The 21,202-nt window shown below is 36.9% G+C and overlaps 1 protein-coding gene across 1 annotated transcript in view; it reads left to right on the top strand.

Moving 5' to 3' along the window:
• The window catches only part of MROH9 (maestro heat like repeat family member 9), a gene marked incomplete at both ends in the record, with an annotated part of 55,025 nt that extends 41,287 nt beyond the window's left edge, over nt 1–13,738 (top strand). Inside the window, 11 exons of the mRNA XM_084250073.1 lie at nt 657–822; nt 1,432–1,574; nt 2,724–2,861; nt 4,514–4,634; nt 5,462–5,599; nt 5,742–5,918; nt 7,413–7,565; nt 7,665–7,781; nt 9,782–9,884; nt 11,841–11,903; nt 13,467–13,738. Of these exons, the coding sequence (XP_084106199.1) occupies nt 657–822; nt 1,432–1,574; nt 2,724–2,861; nt 4,514–4,634; nt 5,462–5,599; nt 5,742–5,918; nt 7,413–7,565; nt 7,665–7,781; nt 9,782–9,884; nt 11,841–11,903; nt 13,467–13,738 (1,591 nt within the window). The remainder of the gene's footprint in view (nt 1–656; nt 823–1,431; nt 1,575–2,723; nt 2,862–4,513; nt 4,635–5,461; nt 5,600–5,741; nt 5,919–7,412; nt 7,566–7,664; nt 7,782–9,781; nt 9,885–11,840; nt 11,904–13,466) is intronic.
• Between the last annotated feature and the right edge of the window lie 7,464 nt (nt 13,739–21,202).

Below are 21,202 nucleotides of genomic sequence, written 5' to 3'. Positions count from 1 at the left end.
ATAATAACAGTACAAAACACAACAAAGCAAAAATGGACAATTATAAATCAGAGACATCCTGCAGCGGAGAAGGAGGGAGAGGGATCAGAGGGAGGGAGGGAGGAGCATAAGGGACTGAGGTGACAGTGCACGGGTGCATTGTGAAGGAAATTCTGTGGGGACTACACCTGAGGGGGTGGGGGGAAGCAAATATTGTTTAAAAATGAACAATGATATAAAAAAATGAAAAAATATAGTTTTATTTAGCTTTATTCCCTATTTAGTTTTTCAAATTGATAACTTTATTAACATATTAATTTGCATTTCCACATGAGTTTTTAAGTATTCTGTTTTCACAAGATGGGTCAAAGAGTATTTGGGGTGCAGAGAGTCCATTTGTTTTTTGCATTGAGCTGGACAGATATTTGAATAACAGTAGGAAATGAACTTGCAAACTATATTTACCATAAGGTCTTACTGAAATTATGTCTCTGCTTTCAAGGACAAGTCTTAATGGGATTTTTTGTAAATGGGAGTATCAGTTTGTCTTGGAGTTTTCTACAGTATATATATTTGCTATATAAAGATGTAAAAACCAAGACTCTTCATGATTCACCTCTCTGTTTTAAGTAGAAAATGAAAAACTTAAGGTTCTTATCATGGGATTATATTCACAGCACCTTGATACTGATGTGGCAGGCAGCTGGTTCCGAGTCAAGTGTGGCCCCTCACGTGCTAAAAACCATCTTGTTGATACTGAAAGGAAAGCCCGGGGTAATGACCAGGACTTCGATAGAAAGAAGATATTTCTCTCTCAGTGCTACCAACATGATGCCTGTGGCGGTAAATAGCATGATGAATGTTTCTTTTTCTCAGGGTTCTTCTGATCTTGAAAGTACTTGTCTGCAACAGACTCAGTCATACTTTTTAAATGCAGTTCCAATTCTCATTCATTCATTCATCCAAAATATCTATATCTATATCTATATATATATATATATATATATATATATATTGAGTGCCTTCTATGTGCCACATTCTGATCATGGAGATTACACTTAGCTAAGGGTACACAGATAAGGCACAAATAAATGTCTTATGTCAGGTGATATAAAACTTAGAAAAACTATAAAGTGATGTGAGGCAAAAAACTGAAAAGGGAGGGGTTAGGTGAGTTGGTCAAGAGGATTAGGTGACCACCTGAATGAAGTTAAAGAATGACTCTTGCAGATTCTGGTCAAGAAAGTTCTAGACCAAGAGAAGGGTGTGGTTCCTGGTTCAAAATTGACTTAGTTATAATTACTGAGTAATTGAATGAATGAATATACAAACATGTTTCAGGTTTCCTTCAAGGAGGTTGGAAGAGATTTATTTTCTGGCCTCCCTCACTAAGGCTGACTGGGTTTAAAAGGAGATGGTCACATTCTCAGTCCCTTTGTCTTTCCTTTGTAGGCATCCCAGGCTCTGTGCACATTGCTGCCTGTTGGTTCTTATAGGAAAGCAGTGGCTCAGTTCTTTCCCCAACTCTTGATGGCCCTGTTGCTTCAGCTCTTTTACAGCAGCAGACTGAGAATGGTGACAGAGAATAGGCCCCGGTAAGATAGTCACAGTTATTTCAGATTAATAATCATTAAGCTTCCAGCTGTCAGCTCTTTCTACTCTCTTGGATTTATGTGGCGCTCTTTATAATCCCATGTGGAGCTATCTATTTTTACTCTTTTCTCTCTTCTGAAGGGTACAGCGCCCTCAGAAACATAACTTCCTAAATATCTAGAAGTTAACTGGGACCCTCCTTGAGTGTGTGCAGTATGTAACCACTGCCCAGAAGACAGTTTATTCCTGCCACAATGGGAGGCAGGGGAGTAGAGTGGAGACCAAGAGGAGGTAGAATAGGGAGGAGGTTTAACCCAAAGCCAGACACATTCTACCGGTGTCATTCACTCTGTTAGTCATCCCTTCACGGACTTATACACATAAGATAAAAATAATATGCCCCATGTGCTTTGTGAAGTGTAAAGTTGATTTGTGGTTGATGATGGGAAGTGTGGGTCTGTGATTGTGCACAGTGATTCTATCCACATAGGCTGTTCAATCTTCCCTTTCACCTAAGAAGTTCAGTTAACTTTGCTGCTCTCCAGGGATATCTGGACCCTAATGTCTGCCATTTGCCCTCATTGCTGTGGACATCTCAGCCAAGACAAATGCTAAAACACAATGGACTATGGGTGCTTTGATGGTGGGTGTGGTGAAATGCATCTAAAGAGGTGTGAGTCTATACCTCTGAATCATATACAGTGTTGTTAGCTAATATCATCTAGATGAAATATATAAAACACAAGCAAGTCCATTAAGGTATTTGATCTACTCTCTGTCCTGTAAGCAGGCATCCACCAAATCATCCCAGGTAGATGAGAATATATCCTATTTATTTAAAAAAAAATCAACAAAGAAAATCAGAAGAGAGTTTTAGCAAGTTACCCCATCATTTAGCATGTTTTGCTAATAAGTTGTTAATTAGCTGCTGCATAATCAATCTTAGATCTTACAAGCTATAATTTCATTTTAACCCCAAACCCCATACACTGCTAATCAGTGGAGATGAAGAGCATGTTGCAGTCTCTTTCTTAGGAAACATCCTTGTCCCCCAAATCTGTAGCCTGCCCAAAATGGAATGAAAAGGCAGATCTGGGATAGTCATGTGAAGGTCACTATCAGTGATGCCTTGCTCTTCTTCGGGGCCCTAGCTATGCCCAGGATGCCCTGAGAGTTCTGCTGAATTGCTCCGGGCTACAAGAAGTCGATGAGGCGCTGAAGATAAGGAATTGCTGGGAACAGTTTTTCCAGGAGCTGTTTCACAATCATGGAGTCTACCTTGTTGCCAAGTAAGATTAACGGTTCAGTACAGGGCTGTGGTTTCTATCCCACCTTCTCCAACTTTTGTCATTAAGTCATGTTGCAATATATACTCCCATTCCCAAAGCTCTCCCATTGAACTGAATTGCCATTTGATTTCTACTTCTTCATTTATTTTGAGGGGTTTTTCCATTAAAAGAATTTTCTCTTTCCTGCCCTCTTATCTGATGATCCACATAACCAATTAACTTGTCTCTGTGGAACAGTTTCTTTTTCAGATAAGAACTATGGGTAAGTGTTCTTTTCTCCCTCTGTTAGCTGAATTCTGAACTGAGGGATTCTGACCATTAGAGATGTGCTCTCAATTTAGAGAGAGCCAATAAAATCTGTGCTCAATGAGCTCAATACATTTGAGAAAGTGTAATGAAGGAGGATTTCTTTTTCTGATACTCAAAAGGTTTTTTCCTAGCTAGGCCCTTAGTGAACCACAAGCTTGTAATTATAGCAATTGGATTTTCTGATCAAGAAGCAAGATACATGTTGACCTCAATGACATGATAGGCCATTTGAAGCTGTAACTGACCCAGAAAATACAGCATATATGGTCTCATGGCTCTTAGCATTTTTAAAATGGCATCTTATTCATGCATGGATTTGGTAAAAGTGTGGTAGATCTGCACCCTGCAAGAGGCTAGTTAAGATTCACTCTAAGAGCCATGTGTCCTTTATGGATATTTTGGTCAGTGATGGACTGCATGTGAGGCAGTGCTCCCATAGGCTGTACCACCCAGCCTAGGTGTGTAGTATGCTGCACCATCCAAGTTTGTATTATTACACTCTGTGACAATCACACAGTACCAGTCTCCTAAAGATGCATTTCTTAGATGGCATCTCCGTCATTAAGGGACACATGACTGTACCTTTAAATCTTCTTATTCAAGGTGTAGTCCACAGATGAGCAGCCACAGCATCCCCTGGGAGTTAAAAATACAAAAAAACCCCTCTTTTTCCTCCCCAAACCTACTAAATCAGAGCCTATATTTTAATAAGATCCCTGCGTTTAAAAAGTCCTGGTGTAGAGCACTAACCTGGAGTCCTCAAATAAAATCTAGGACACATCACCATTCCTAATCCTGAAGCTACCAACCTCATCCAGGTGAGCATGTCAGAACAACTGTGAACCTGTACACAGCCCAAGGGCCTTATGGATAATGACTAAGTGAATCAGAGCCGATCACCTCATCTCCTGAGTAACTCAGGATAGGTCAAAACTCCCTTCTTCATTATCTCATTCAATGGAAGGGCTTGATCTAAAACCAAGGTGATTATGTGGCCATCTTGGATTGCCAAAATTTTTATTTTGTGCTATTTATTTTGGTCCCTTTGGTCAATTTCTTGATAGAAGTTCACACAGGATGGAAGAGACAGGAAAAAGAAGTGACACTAAGGAAACAAAGAAATGATCAGGGGTCCAAATATAGGTAATTCTCCAAAATCTGTGTAGAATTCATAATGGGACTGCAGTGCACCTTCAATTTGAAATACTAGAGCATATCTTTCTTTTTATCTGAGTGATACAAAGTATGTGCAAGAAAATGATTCTCTTCACAACCATTAGCATTCACTGATGCAGAACATTTTCTACTTCTGTGATAATTTATCACCTAATTCTCCTTTACAGAACTCTCAGTGAATATAACTTTCCACAGTTTCCAGAGACCTTGCATTATCTCTACAAGCTCTCAGTGGAAGGTCCTAGAGGATCAGAAGATAGTATCATCACAGTAATATTTCTCACTGAAGTAAGCTTTACTAAGAGACTGCAAATAATCAGGTTCTCATTTCCTCTTCCTATCCAAACTAAAATCAGTGCTCCAAACTTTCTTCTCCCTCTCTGAATATGAGTATTACCAAGAGTTAAGAGAATGACAGGCACCTGAAATTGAGGAGGTGAGGTGGAGGTAGATCTGGATTATGGGAGGATTGTCCCTTTCTCCTACTGCAGAAATTGGTTTTTGTCATTTCGTAGGGAGTGTGGATTTGCATAAGCACTAACTATTTTGTAATACCAGTTCATATCTCTGCATGCTTCTTAAAGTACATTGCAAGGTGAGTTTACTAAAGATAATAGATAACACCCGGAGTTCATGATACTACAGACTGTCTGGTAAAAGAAGAAATGGGTTAATTATCTGAGTAAAATAAAGAGGTAGAACTATATTACTGTATGTGAACATTACACTGGATATTGTAGTGCTACACTAGGTTCAACCCAATTGAGGACATTCCTTTGCTTTTACAAAAGACATATAGAAAAGTTCTATAAATTGAAATTAACTGAGTTAAATATAACTTTTCCATAAGTGATATATATAAAAATAAATATTGATCTAAAGTGTGATGCCAAGCATTTTCTAAATTTTGAGATGATTTCAAACATCATAGTCAACAAACTATAGAAGACATACCTATTCACTATGCTATCCACTCCTAAAGCTTTCAGAGAAATAACTAAATCATTTTGGTATTCTTTGTGTTCCTGATTTAATGAAAATGTGTTGATTTTTTGACTGAAGCAGAAACCATACATTGGCCTTTAAGTTTTAATTTATTAACTGTTTTATTTCAGCTGCTGAATAACTTCCTCAAGGACCCCTTCCCGGAAGAATTTTTGGTTCTTTTCAGAAACTGGGTCAATGACTCCAATTCTACAGTTAGTAAATTGAGCCTTCAGAAAATTGCCAGCATGGCACCAGTTATTAATGAGGTCTGTGCATGCATGTGTGCTTGTGTTTGTGTGTGTATGTGTGTGTGTGTGTAATTTATCACCTTATTTAAGTACTACCAAATGCTAGTTCAAGTCTCCTTCTAGTTCCAAAGCCCCACCATTTTCTTTCTTTTATATATAGATAGAAAATATCAGAAGCTTAATAACAGCCATCCTGAATGCCTTCCTTTCCAAAGACATGAGTGTTGTAGCTCGGGCCTTGCTGACCCTTCGAAAACTTTTAGGCAAGCTGGACAAGGTGACCTACTCTTCTCTATGTACCAGAATTGCCTCCAGCTACTGCCCTCTGATGGATCATGTGAGTTACAATTAGATATGTGAGATCATTGGGTATTATAGTTCACCTGAAGCTCCAGATGTGGCAATGATGCAACCTTCCAGAAGAAGTCAACAGAAGATAATTTTGTATAGAGTTCCCATTCCTTTCCCAGAAATTACAATATTAGTCAGGTAAGTACTGATTTTTTTAACTACATTATATCATCCTACTCATAAAAAAGAAGTAAAGAACAACTCTGTCCTTGGACGACAGATGAAATATAGCTTCGTGGCTATGTATTGGTTTATCCTGGATCTAGATCTGCCTCTTACTAGCTGTGATATCCTCAACAAAGTGATTCATCCCCTTGGTACAACAGTTTCTCATCTGTACAATAAAAAGTAGTTTATGTATTCTGGGATTAGAGTTGACATGTATAATACCCCACAAAAAATGTTTGGAATTATATAAAACACTAATTAAAGTGTTTCATCAGAAAGATATGCCCTTTAAAAAGTTTCATTTTGTGTGGTAAATGTGTTCCCCAAAAGTCGATAACAGTAATAATTTTAGTAAGTAAGAATATTTGGTATTTCATTAAGAAAATCTATTTATTTTTAACAATATCTATAATGAGCTGTTTGTGAACCAGAGAATTATTTCATAGCAAGTGATCTTGCCAAAAGTTACAATTTCTTAATCATTTAGATGTCAGTCAAGAAGGGCACAATATTATTTAATTGTAAAAAGAAGGATTTTATTGGCAAAATTTATGTGAGCTATCTTGTGTATTCTCTAAAAGAACTCTACAGTTAACACATAAGGAAACTATGGCAAACTATTTGATCATGTATATGCAACTAATAAGTAGTTGGTGTGTGCATGTAAAAGAATATTTTCAAAATGAAATCATAAGCCTTCTTATGATTTTTAAAAAAGCTACCCTCTGACTTCCATTTTTTTGTTTTCTAGACTCTTTATATTCCAATCACCTTTCTATTTGGCATAAATAACTCTTGGCACCCCAGTTCTGTGGCATCATGTAAAGAGCTCCCATCAGCATTAACTAGCATCTCTGCAAAGGTTGCATTTGAATACAGTATGATTGCATTATTCTAACCACCTTTGTAGAAATTGGCCCCAGTTATACAAATTATTCCAGCCAATATTTTTAGTACATTATTAAGTACTAAACACCTTCCTAGTTTAATAAAATCACATTTCAAAAGGAATTTTTTTAATGCAACCTGAATTTTGGTGAGCAAATCCTTTTCAAAATCAAAAGAAATGACTCCTTAGACAGAACCAAAGTGAACCTTTTCTAAAAATATGATTTCGTATATGTATACACCTGTATATAAGATACATACATATGTATGTATATGTGCAGTATATAAGATACATACATATGAAGGCATAGACAGATTCAGATTTAAACACAAAGACAGATGTAGACCTAGATATCCCAATGCTTCAAGAAAGAAGTCCTAGCAATATCCTCAAATGAGGCCTTTATCCATGTGCATATTTTAGAGTAAAGCAGGCATTCGGAGTATGGCCATTCGACACTTTGGGGAGTTACTCAGAGACATGAACCAATACACCTGGATGCTGCGAGATATGATCTTAACAGGCCTGGTGCCTCTGATCCTGTTTTTGGAGGATACAGAGATAAAAGTAGTTAAAGTAAGTTCTCTGATCTTGCTTTTCTTAGTTTTGCAAAGGATCAGTATTTCCTGTAACACCAGATGAATAGATTCTCATTGACCTTTTTCTACTTCACAGGCATGTAAATTTACATTAGAAATCTGTGTCTCAGAACTGCATTGGTCAACAGCACACTTGCTCAAACAAGAACATTACAACTTTGAGGTGGTGGTTCTCAGCATCTGTAACAATCTAGTAAGTGATCCTTTCATGTTTGCTACTGTAAGAGTTCTAGAAAGGACTTTTTCATTTTTATTGAGGTAACACTGGTTTACAACACTGTATGTGATCAGACATAGGACCACACCTTCTCGGATACATGTCCCCAAACCACCCACCACCAAGGCACCCACAGTCCTCCACCATTGACCACTGGGCCACCTCACTGTGTCCCCCCACCCCACATCTTATAGCCTCACTTTCACATTCAGATTTCTAGGGTTTGTTATTGGTTTGGTTTTGTCTGACCCTGCCTTTTGTCTCTCTACATTTTATATATAAGTGAAACCATCTGATATTTGTCCTTCTTCTTTTGACTTATTTTAGTTAACATTATCCCTTTCATTTCCATCTGTGTTGTCACAAATGATAAGATTTCATCTTTTTTACAGCTGAGTAGTATTTTATTGTGTATACATATCACATTTTTCTAATCCATTCATGTGTTCTTGTAAATAGTGCTGCAATGAACCTAACAGTGCACATATCCCTTCAGATCAGTGTTTTTACATTCTTTGAAGTGCAATTGTTGGACCATGTGATAGATCTGTTCTTAATATTTTGAGAACACTACATACTGTTTTCCATAGGGGCTGAATCAGTCTTCATTCTCACCAGCAGTGTATGAAATTTCCTAATTCTCTACACCCTTGCCAGCATTTGTTGTTTCTGGTCTTTTAATATGGACTATTCTACCAAGTGTAGGTTGTGGTTATAATTTGCATTTCTCTGATGATAAGTGATAATGAGTATTTTTTCATGTGCCTGTTAGCCATCCAAATGTCTTCTTTGGAGGAGTGTCTGTTTAGCTCTTCTGCCCATTTTTTATTTGATTACTTGTTTTCTTTTTGTTGAGTTGTATGACTTCTTTATATATCTTAGAAAGGATCCCTTTATCAGATGTAAGATGCTCACATATTTTCTCCCATTCACTAGGATGTCTTTGGTATATTGATAGATTCTAGGAAGAATTTTAAAGGTTATTCAAAGTGATAAACAGTGCAGTGGGAACAAGGATGCATCTTGGGGAATAAATGCAAAGAAAAAATAATAATTGAGTGATTATGTTATAGGGCAGCCCCGATACAAAACGGGGTGCCTGACTGTGGGTCCTCACCCTCACGCTTAAAAGGACTCTACTGCAGGCACACACGAAAAGTTAATAAAAGGTTTATTCACAATGGAAGGGGAAATGAGGAAATGTACAGCTCAGGGAGAAAAGTGGGAGACAAAGTTTTAAATGAGTCCTACCCAATCCACTGATCTGGAATCCCAAATGGCGCTCTGAGAGCTGGCCTTGAGCCAGGAGCCATGAAGCCAGGAGGCGAGCGATAGCGAGCCACCCCGAGGCCCACGTGTTTGGTTTTTATACCCAAGCTGGCTGCTTAACTCCACCCTCAGGTCCCAGCCACCTTCCCTTTGGTGGTGATGGGATTTGTCTTTCCCTATGTCTTGATGGCTTTAGTCTGGAGTGGGAGTGGAGTCCACAAAGCCTGTATGGGATTAGCTCAGGACATCCTTTCCCCCTAACAATTACAGTTAAGGTTTGAGACCAGAGAACATAAAAATTTTCCACTTCCTCTTCCTCAACATTAGTCACTCATCTTCTTCTACCCCCTTACTTTGAACTATCTATTGATGTAAGTGTAGAAACAGCATTCCAAATCATCAAAAGAAAAACAGGAATTATTTTGCCACCACCTACTGAGCTGGTCCTCTGAAAACAAGCACAAACTGCACTGATAGTCATGTGGGCATGGAGGAATGCTAAGTCTGCAAACACAAAGTTGGGTTTGAGAATCAGATAATAAACTGAATAGTACCTGTAAGCAGAAGAGTGAAATCTGTACATGGAAACACCCACGTTTTAAAGTGGTCCCAATTTGACATAAGCAACCAATTTCTTTTCTCTGGAAGCCTCTCACGAGGTTTTTTCAAGTATTGAGATTGTATTTTTCTTTCCTTTTTATTCTCAGCTTATTTCTCATAGGAGCTGCATTGTAGATTTGATATGTGATACTTTAGGATTCCTGAGGAGCTCCCGTGTATATCTGAGAAAAGCATCCATTATTTTAATAGGTAAATAAAGCATTTCCTAATTTGTCTTAAAGGGTACAAAATGGGGTAGCAGCTTGAAGTCTTCCTGGAAAAAATGTATAAATGTTCTTTGTTTATGTTGGATAGCACCTGTCCTGGTGATATCTATGAAGACTAGAGATTTATACAATTGATGAGAATAAGGTTTGATTTAAGTACGCAGTAAATAAAGCAGTGATGAAATTATTACACAAGTTCTATTCAACAAAATGAATTGTAAAATTTAGAATGGTGGCAAACCACTGCTTCTCCTTAATTGCTTAAAAATCACTGCTCATGAGTTAAATCCCTGCCAGGGAGCAACACACATGGTGCAGCAGACCTCTCCTGTCTCACCCGCTGCTCCCCACAGCAATGTATTTCAGTCAGTCTGCCTGTTCTGTTCCCCACTCTGTCTCTGGTGAATCCTCTCACCCCCCCGCATCTCTGGCCTGTACCCCAGGTCTTGTATACATACATAAATAAATCTTAAAAAAAGAAAAAATAATAATAAAAATCACTGCTCAAAGAATATGAATCATAAATAATATAAAAAATACACCTGAACTATATGATAAAACTTGAACATCAGTAATCACAAACTATAATAGATACAGAGCTACTAAATGCAGTAGTGTGTGTGTGTGTTTTAATGTAGGCAAGAGGGATTAATAGGGGAAGATTATAGGAGAAGACAACTGATTTTGATCTTGGCAAAACTTGACCAGACAGGTTTTTTTTTTCCTATTAGATTCTCACAATGAAGTTCAAACTTAATAATCCTTTACTTGAAATGACAGGAACTGAGTTCCCAACTTGCTAGTGGATCTTTCTTTGACTTCTGCAAGACAAAGCTAATAAAAACAGTCAAAAACCATATTGAGATGAAATGTTTTGCAATACTTACACAGATAGAGGGTGAATTTTTACTGTCTAAATAATCCTTTACTAATGCATAAGTAATCTACTAGAAAAATGAACAAAAAACATGAAAAAATTGGCTCATAAGCAAACTTTTCACAATATCCAAAAAAGGTGTTGATTCAGTAATCTCCTCTCAAGAAAATGTATCCTCAGTTATACTCATATGTCAAAAATGAGGCTTATCGCATTTTTGTTCACTAGCTTGATTGTTCCATTTATCCTTAGCATGTAGCTTTATCCTCAATTGTGTTTTCTGATTACCTTCTGTATTTCACAGTCTTACACCATGGAAGACACAAAAAAAGGAAAGGGCAAAAGATGTGACTGGGTCAACCCAAGCTTTCTTCAAAGTTCTAACCAGTGTTTTATCTTAACAACCTGGAACATCAGAACTGTCACATTGCCACCATTAATTGTCAAAGATGATTGGAAATGAGGATACTTTTTAAAGGAAAATTTAAAATGTGGACCATTTAGATTCTTTCTTTTTAAAAAACTTTATTTAAATGGGCAAGAAGGAGACAAGATATTGGCTTGGCAACTAGCAGTGTGTCACAATTGCCAACATTTAAAATTTGAGAATTTTCGGGCCTCCCTGGTGGCTCAGCAGTTGAGCGCTTGGTTGTGAAGCTGCCCACAGCTTCTGCAATGCTGGTTTGATCCCCCGTCACTGGGCGAGGGTCCCACATGGCGTGCAGACCTCTCCTGCCGCCAGTAAAAAGAAAAAAAAAATTTGAGAATTTTCCTAGGAGTATATCTGGATTTCCAATTAATTTGGGGGGAGGAGGGAAGATGGCAGATAAAGCAACAAGCAACATTGACACTGCATTTCTGCTTGGTAGCAACTAAGAAAAATGGGCCATCAGTCTCACTTTTAATATTAAATAACTAATTGAAAACATTTAAAGATAACTCAAGGTTAATCTAGAAAGGTTTTGCTTTGAGGAAAGCAATGGGGAGGTATCCAGATAATATATCAGAGAACATATTTTCATAATGTATTTTGGGGTAACTTTAATTTTACTTTGTGCATAGGGTACTTGGCAAAAGCTGGTGCCCATTTACTGTTCAGAGATGATATTCAAGTCATGCTTGAAGGTAAATATTGAAGTTATAATGAATCTTTGTGCAAAGGTCTAGATAAATTTACTATTTGTGATTATTTTCATATGTGAGTTCTATAATGGTGCCAAAGATGGTAGTGGTAGGGTGATTAGGAAGGAATCAACTGAAGGATATTGGGGCTTTTTTTTTTTTTTTGCTTTTTTCTCCTCTCTCTCCCTCTCTTTCTCTCTCTTCCCCTCTCTCTCTTCGCTTCCCTCTCTCCCCCCCTTCTCCTCACTCCTACTCCCTCCTTCTCTCCCTCAGTTCTACATCTCTCCACCTAACCCTCTCATTATTTGAAATCTAAGCATCATCCTAGAGCTCTTAGGAATGGCTGACAGTTGAGAATTTTCTTTCACTCATTCATCCAATGAATATTTTTCCAGCATCCCCTATGTGATAGCACTATTCTAACTACTGGGAATACAGAAGCTAACAAAACAAGTCCCTTTCATCAGAAAATAGCAATGTACACTACACCAGCAGGGATTACGAAAGGCAATGTTTATTCTATCAAAAATGTTGGCTCTTTGGCAGTTCTCTGTTAGCCTCCATTTTCCGCTAAGGATCAGAGTACATAGTGAGGAGAGGGGAAATATAGCTGCCACCTTTCTTCCTTATTTTTGTAATAGATTTTATTTTTCAGAACAGATTAGGTTTACAACAAAATTGAGTGAGAATTATAGAGATTTTCCATATACTTCCATATGTTCCATATGTTTAACCCCTTCCCAATGTCAAAATTTCCCCCACCAGAACGAAACATTTATTACAAAAGATAAAGCTACATTGGCACATTATTATCTTCCTTCCTTCTTCATTTCTCCCTTCCTCATTTACTTGTCTATTCATACATGTTTCTTGAATGCCTGATGAATTCTAAGCACTTTATTCTCCCTGCAGGTCTCTCTTCCTCTCCCTTTGTTCTGTTCTCCGCTTCCTTCTACCTTTCTAAATCTGTCCATTTTTTCCGCTCTTTCCTTTTGTTAACAAAAAATAATAATTTCCCACAAATGCAGTATCGGGCTACAATGGTATTAGCATTTTGGTAGGCAGATAGATAGACAGGTAGAGAGAAACCCAGATATTTTTAAAGAACATAAGCAATTAAATATTTTGAACTATCATAAGTTATGTATTTTGTTTATTTGTATTCCATAAAATATTTGCATTCCAAGGGTCTACACCATGCTAATATGTACATGCTATTTAATATTATGATATTTTAAGCAGTTTCCATTAATTAACATTTAGATTGACTCCTGCTTTTTTCATGATTATGAGCAATGTTGAATTCTTCATGAACATACGTTATTCTAGCTAGAAAAGTGCTCAGCACATAATGGGCTCTCAGTAAGTGAATATTTCATTTTTCTTACAAGGATGTCTGGTAGGGAGAGAGGATACAACTCCCTGGGTCCTATTAGTCAAAGAAATGAAAATCAGAGAGTGGGGAGGGAGAGAGAAAAGGGGTCTCCATGAAGGCTAAGCTCAGAGGTAGAACTTCTGGAACTCTGAAAGCAATGCCTTGAACCAAGGGTCCTTCTGCCATTACAGTTGTTGATGGAGTGCTTTGGGACAAGGACCCTGTGATCAAGCAGTTGGCACTAAAAACCCACAAGATCATTAAGGAAATACTTCAAAATACTAAGTCCTCAAATATTAAACAAGTCTTCCAAAGATTGTTTAACTTCATTTACACCAAGAAACTGAAGCCTCTTCATTACTATACTTGTGAAAAAGAAGATAATGACAGCTCTGTGGAGATTAATGAAATCAAACGCGATAAGGAAGATCTGACAGATGCGAATTATGACATAATGATTTAGAGGTGTGCTAGTGCCTCGGAGCATACCTCAAAAGAGAAGTAATTTTTCTTTCCCCCCGATAGCTTGAGTCTATGTATAGATGTCTTTTTGAAGGATGCTATAGATTTTACTGATCCTTCTTAATTCTCCATTCACCCGAGAAATCTGTTTCCTACATCTGACAGTAGTCAGAAGTCATACCTCTCAAATCCACCAATAAAACTGAAAAATCTATAAAGTGTTTGATGAGAAATCTTGGGACTTGACTCAATCATTAAGCTTCTACTGAATTACTCCTAAGTGCTAGACACTATGCTTAGCAGTGGGGACGTTTACATGATACAGGCTCCTTGGTGAGGTCACAGTCCAGTGACACAGAGTGTGGTTATTTCTAGCCATGCTGCTCAAGGAATGCTACACAGGGCAATGTTCACAAAAGAGGAAATGAAACTTCCTTAGAAAAGGAAAGGGAGCAGAGAAATTCATTCCAGGTGGGACACAATTGAAGCAAAAAGGAGTGTTGGGGCAGCTGGAGAATTGATTGTGGTACATGTGAGAGTAAGGAAAGACAGAGACACTAAGATAAGAAGGGAAGATTATGCTCTGCTAATTGGCTAAACAAACATGTTCTGATGAAAAGAGGGTAGTTAGTGACTCCCTGTTGCCATTAGGATCCAGTAGAACATTGTGTCCAAGAGGTTAAGAAAACTGATACATAAATGTGGTTTTAAATTATTATATTTAACATACTGTAATCATGCCAATTTTAAACTTCCATAGTCATTACCTTTGGTTAAAGATTTTTATATCCTTTTCATGTAACTTTTTTTTTATTGAGGTAACTGATTTACAACACTACATATAACTTAGAGGAACAGGTTCACACCTCCTCAGATGTGTGTCACTACACCACACCCACCCCCAAAGTACCCAAACTCTTCCAAAATACACCATTGGGACCCCTCCCCACTTTGAGCCCCACTCTGCAACCCTTCCCTCTGGTAGCCTCAATTCTTTTTTCTTTTTTAAATATTTATTTATTTATTTATTTATTTATTTATTTATTTATTTATTTATTTATTTATTTATTTATTTATTTATACAAGCACTGGGTACAGTCAGAAGCGCGGGAGCGTAACAGAATTCACCAGAGCCAGAGCGGGGAACAGAACAGGCAGACTGACGAAATACACTGCTGTTGTAAATAGTGCTGCAATGAAGACATAAATACTGATCTCCAGTGATTTCGCTTGGCATAGTTCTGCTAACACCATGATTTCAGTCTATTGAAACCTATTTTGGATATTCAAACTGCAGAATGGTAAGACAATAAATTTGTGTTGTTTCAAGCCTCTCAGTTTGTGGTAATTTGTTAGCACAGCAACAGGAAACAAATATACCTATATTACTACCAAAAAGAAAAAAAAAAACCAACCCATATCACACAGAGAGGGACATGGCAATAAATATAGCAAATCTTACACAAATTAAACAAGGTTTCTGTAGGAGGTCTCCTGTTCTATGATCTTTATGTTTAAATATCACCTTCAAAGTCCTTTTAGCCACCTCACCTGCGGGGATTTCTCCTTCACTCTCAACCTACACAGTAGCCTCCTTCATCACATTTTGATTCTTTCAACCAAATTCTTTAGTAATGGATGGAAACTAGACTTTTGGTGATAGGCATGATATAGTGTAGACATATGTCAAATTATAATAATGTACATCTGAAACTTTATATATAATGTTAAAAATTGATGTTACTCAAAAAGTGATGTCAGAAACAGGACCAGAATACAGCTCAGTTTCTGTAAGTCCAATGGGAGAATTGTGTCATTGTATACTAGGGGAAAACACGGGAAGCTACACTTCACGACAGAGCATGCATGTCCCCAGAGAGCACAGGATTGGAGCTGAGAGCAGTGACTGAATGAGACTGATGTCTGCCCTCAGGAAGGGCTATGCTCTGGTGGTCTGGAAGAGTTGTGTGTTGTGTCTTCATCTTCTACCAGGGGGAAAAAAAAAACCAACTCCTTTCAAACTCATTTATTTGAAAACACAATTGATGAATGCCTCATTATGCTAACCTCTCTTGAGATACAGTGATTGCATTTTAGCAGAGGTGTTTTATAGCAAAGGATAGATTTAATAGTGTAATTTCATGCTTTAGGGAGCTAAGGGTTTGGAGAGGGGTTGTATTAGAGTGAAGACTACAACAAAAAGCTCTGCAAATGCAATCACACACACACACACACACACACACACACACAAAAGTAGTTGCTTATTTCTTTTTAATGTAAAAGTCCAATATGGATAAGAAAGAAGCAGCAGCACTCTTTGGAGATGGCACCCAGGAGGGAGACATTGATGTTGTCACTTTGCCCCTGGTTATCCCTTCTCTTTACCCTGCCTTAAGAGATCATCCTTAAAACCCACAATCACAGTCAGGTCTTCCTCTACAAGTATGCTTTCCTGCCAACAATGCCACTGTGACCACTTTCAAGTGCCAAGTGCAGGGTCTCAAGCACACAGGGATATTTAGGGTTTCAAGGGTAAGAAAAAAATGAGGAGAATGTGAAGGCACAGCTTTTTGGCCAACACTGTGCCTGGGTTTCCTTATCAGTCCTGCCCATTCTCTTGGTTTGAGGTCCCAAAATCTAGTTTACTGCCCTGTTTTTCTTCCTGGTGCCTCTTCTTTTAAATCATTTTAAACATAACTCAGGTATGTGCACCATTATGGAATTAAGCACATTTAGCATGTATAGGCTCAATTTACTCATGCTTCCAAATAATCTAGAGCAGTTTCCATGGTTCATCATTCAATGTTTAATTCGTACTCTGTATGCTTTCATGCCAAATCCAGATAATACAGGTAAAACCTCATCTGGTCTAAATCCTTTCCTGTATCCAGTTACACTGACTTTTTTTGCCTGCTACATACAGTTGACAGTTATTTAACAACTCACCATCCCATTTCCACATCTTCATGTCCTCAACTAGGGCTTTTCTATCTCACTGAAATTGCATCTAAGACATTCTGACTTTCATCTGTCTGAACTTTTCTATAGAACTAGAGGTCCAGTTCCTGTCTTTGAAATTCAGTAAGCTTTGATCCTCCTGTCCTTCCCCTTATTGACTGCCCTTTCACCATATTTCTTATCTCCAGGGAGGTTTCTTGGCACTCTCCTTATGGGTGGGTCATTTTTAAATCTGTTAGCCCTAGAAGTCTCACCCACCACTCTTATTTGCATTGATACAAAGGCACTTTAATGGAAGAGATTTTTTTCTTCATATGGAGATGAAAGCGGTATCTTTGATGTAATGAGTAAATGATGTTTTTTCCTTCAAAGACCCAAGGTTTTGCACATTTTAACTTTCCTCTCTTTTGTTAGGCTAAAAATAAAAGGACATTTGAGAAATTAAAATTCTTAGTAGTGAGTCTACTTGCTCTTTATAATCCAACTTCATAAACAATTTTATCGGAGTCATGTTCTTCCTCTTCTTTGAAATAAAATATTTGATTCAGCTCCCTCATACAATATTTTCATGCCTATTACTTGCTGTGGAAATAGCAAGTATGGAGGTATCTTCACTGTCCAACCTATCCTATTTAATTTTAGCTTCAAATGTGTTTCATTTGGAAATATTTGCATTATTTAAATGCTCCTAAAATATGTATTAAACTTAAGTGATTATAACAATAAAGTTTTGGTAAGGAAGATGAGTATTTACAGAAGCCCAAATCAAACGATTGGGAGAAATTAAAATTCTTAGCACCAGTACTAGTCTGCATCCAATACATTTAGCTTTGTTCACCACAAACTCTGTCTCATCTTTATCATACATGTTAGCATTTTTGTCTCCTAAATTAATCTACACTTTGATTGAGAGTTTCTGTTTCAAAGTCCCACACTAAGCACTGGAGATACTGCTATAAATATAATGGTGTTCCTTTCCCTTGAGACTAACATAGGAGATTAAATAATAATGCAAGTGATAATAATAACTCAATGCAAAATAACAAGCAAGGAAAAACATAAAAGTTGCCATGAGTTACAGAAAAGGTGTCAGAGATGTGTCTTTGTACTTCTAAAAATGTGACAGACTTTGTACTGGGTGGTTTTATAGTTTAAAGTGTTTCTAGATGGGAACAAGCTTTGTTAATCAGCATTACATAACTAATGCTGTTTCCTTGAGTTTTCTCTACTTAAGACTTAAGAATCTTGATTGTAATTGAAAATGTTTATTTAATGTAGGTATTTTCTACTACAACACAATTCAATCAAGTTGCTACGGTTAATATCTCCATTTTATGAAAGAAAATTCAGACACATTAATTTATCCAAGGTCAAATATTCAATAGGTAGAAGAAGCACTTTTTTCATTCTAGAATTTATATGTCGTGCAAGAATGTAAGAGCATCTCAGATTCACACTCTGAAATAAAAACCATATGGTCTTCCCTGTAACTAAGTTAAGTATAAATATAAGAAGGGTAATTCTAAAAGAAATTAAGCAAGATGTCAATAAAAAAAAAAAGTGCAATTACTCCTTACCTAGGAGGCTCCAGGTAGCCAGAACCCTTAGCCTGTGTGACCCAGGGTGACAAATTTTTTCCGTTTTATATCCTGGGCTTTCCTGATCCTTGAACTCAACATTTCTCATGACCAGGAAATGTTGTAATTTTCTTTTCTCAGGCAAGGTGGAAGAAGGTAGGTGTTACATAGAAGTGATTGTTCCTGGTCTTCACCCCTTATTTCTGATCCAGGAAGCTTGGGATAAAGCCTGTTAATGGTAACCTGTTCTATTTTCCTTCACAGTCTATTCAGTTTATCTTGATTTTTACTGATGCTTAAGAACCATTGCCTTAGTGCATGCTTTAGGGCAAAACTAGTTAGGTTTATTCAGCTTTGGCTGAAGTGATTGAATAAAAGTCACTTTCAGTGACTGACCACTTGATTTCCAGAGCTGGTTGCCTGCTTGCACTAAAAGCTCCAAAATGCACTTCTTTAGCTTGAGAAAAAACTTCTCTTAAACAGAAGAGTATACTTTTTGTGACTGTATTTTCCTTGTCAGCTGTGCTTTACTCTAGGAGGCTCATGCTTTGCTGCCAAATGAGCATGTATACAAAAATATTCTGGCAAGTAGCATGTGCTGCTGCTTCATATACAACAGCTAATTTATCCCTGTGACTGCCTTTTGCAAAAGTCTCCATCTTGATTTTATTGATTTGAAAAGAAATTAAGAAATGAAATAAGCTGGAGCTGAGCTTTATACTAACTGATTATATTTGATTCTATATCCCTTTCCTGCAAGTATCCACTCTGTTTTCATAGTGTTTTGCTCATATCTTGAATCCCATGATACTATCCATAAATATATCTTAATCTTATTCCTGACTAAGAATTGTGCTAAGTAGATTTCTAACTAGACTTCCTGCTCATAAGTGAATATTTGCGTAATTCATTGGTTTGATACATCTTTACTTAAAAGACCAAAGAGATTATTATGAAACTTGAAGCTACCAGATAAATAAAGATTATTTAATCCTTACACATACATCTCATTCTTTAACAAATACCTGTCTTTCATTGTCAAGATTTATTTTACTTTCCAGAAATAGAAGATTAGAATTGAAATGAAAAGTTTCAATTTTTTTCCCCCAAATCTAATCAAACTCCACAGCAATGATGTCAGGATGGTTGATATTATCAAGAGGGTGGAAAATAATGAGAAGCCGCACAACAGTATTTGTCAATTTCATGAATTTAAGTGAACATACATTGTAATTGCTAAGAGAGTCCCACATAGTAAAGAATTGCCCTGCCCAAAATGTCATGAGGCCATTCTGAATTTTAACCTTTAAAATTCTTTCAAATTCTAAAAAACTATGATTCTAAGCAGAAAATAAGTTTTGAAAATTATTGTTTTAATATATAGGCGCAAGTATCAAGCTAACATAAGCTAATAAAATTACTGTCTGGTCTCCTATTTGTCTCGAAATATGTTCCTAGTTGACATGCTTTTCTCAGGTGTGGTATGTGGACTCTATCAATGAAATGGTCAATTTCTCTGGTGTAACCCCAAAATACTGTCCTTGTTCCTTATGTATATACTTAACTAGCCTGGGAAAATCTTTTTAACATTGTACACCCCCAGTTCCAGCTGATAGTGTCTGGGAAAATAGTAACTTATTCCATGTCCCCCAAATTACCAAAACACGAAGGAAAAAAAAAAGAACTCCCTCTATTGAGCCATAAAAGTCATCATCCTTATTCCCTAAGCTTTCTTTTCTGGCAGATTGTTGCCCTGGCCCTGGTGACTTAGTTACTGGAAACTTGTGCAACCCATGGGAGCTCAGTTGTAAAATCAGTCCTTTTTCACCTAGTTCCTGACTCACAGTCCCTTTGATTTTCCAGTTCCTGGGGTAATAATCTGCAGCATGAGAAACAGTGACTTTGACCTTTTGTAAAGGAACACCAAGTAGAGGAGCCACTCTGATCCTGTAGATCTGACATTCAAGTCAGTGTTTCTCAAAAGGACTTTAAAATCCAAAAATCACAGTGAATCAGAGCCAAACTTTCTTCTTAGATGCCTGCTTTAATTTTTATCTATTTGTTAGCTCCAGAAGGAAATGGATGGTCTTTTTTTTCCTATCTAAATCTAGAACATAGATTTTTGGGCTTTACTTTTTTTAATTTTTTAAAATTAAATCTTAACTTTCTTTTCTACTTGCATATGATTATCCCTCAAGGTAAAGCATGTCAACAGTTTGGTATATATCCATTCATATATTTCTTCCTAATCAAAACCTACTGTATGAGTGTGTGTGCCCACATACAGAATTTTCTAAACATTCTTTATTTTTTAAAATTAGGATCATATTATAAGCACTTTTCTGTGCCTTGTTTTTTTCTTTCCAATTTTTTTTCAGGTATTTCCTAAATTCTCTGTTACAAGTTCTAGTCAATGCTTTTTGTTATCTGCAAAATATGCCGGAAGGACTGAAATTATGTATCCATCTCTGTAACAAAAAGCATCCATTTTATACTGTTTTTTTTGACACTTTGAACACTATGAAACTCTTTCTACAAATGTTGGGACATAATTATATTTTTGCTTCTATGGATAGATTCCCAAGAAAGAAATTTCTAAATTAAATAGTACATATCTTTTTTTAAGAAGAAAATCTGTGAGTAGTTTATTTTGTCATCTTCATCATAACCACCATCCTTATGATTGACATTAGCAATTGACAAGCCCATTAAAGAAAATGTTTTACATAATTTTACAAGCAACTATATGACACAGATAGCTAAAATATATAAAAGTAATGGCAAAGGGAACAAAAGTGAAACAAAAACAATGGGACTACATCAGAGTAAAACATTTGTATTACAAAAGAAACCACACACACACACAAAAACAATCTATGGACAGGCATATCACATATTTACAAGGGATTCAGTTCCAAAACATATAAATA

Source organism: Talpa europaea (genome assembly GCF_964194135.1).
Source record: "Talpa europaea genome assembly, chromosome: 12".
NCBI lineage: Eukaryota > Metazoa > Chordata > Mammalia > Eulipotyphla > Talpidae > Talpa > Talpa europaea.
This window is presented reverse-complemented; position numbering and strand designations above follow the sequence as displayed.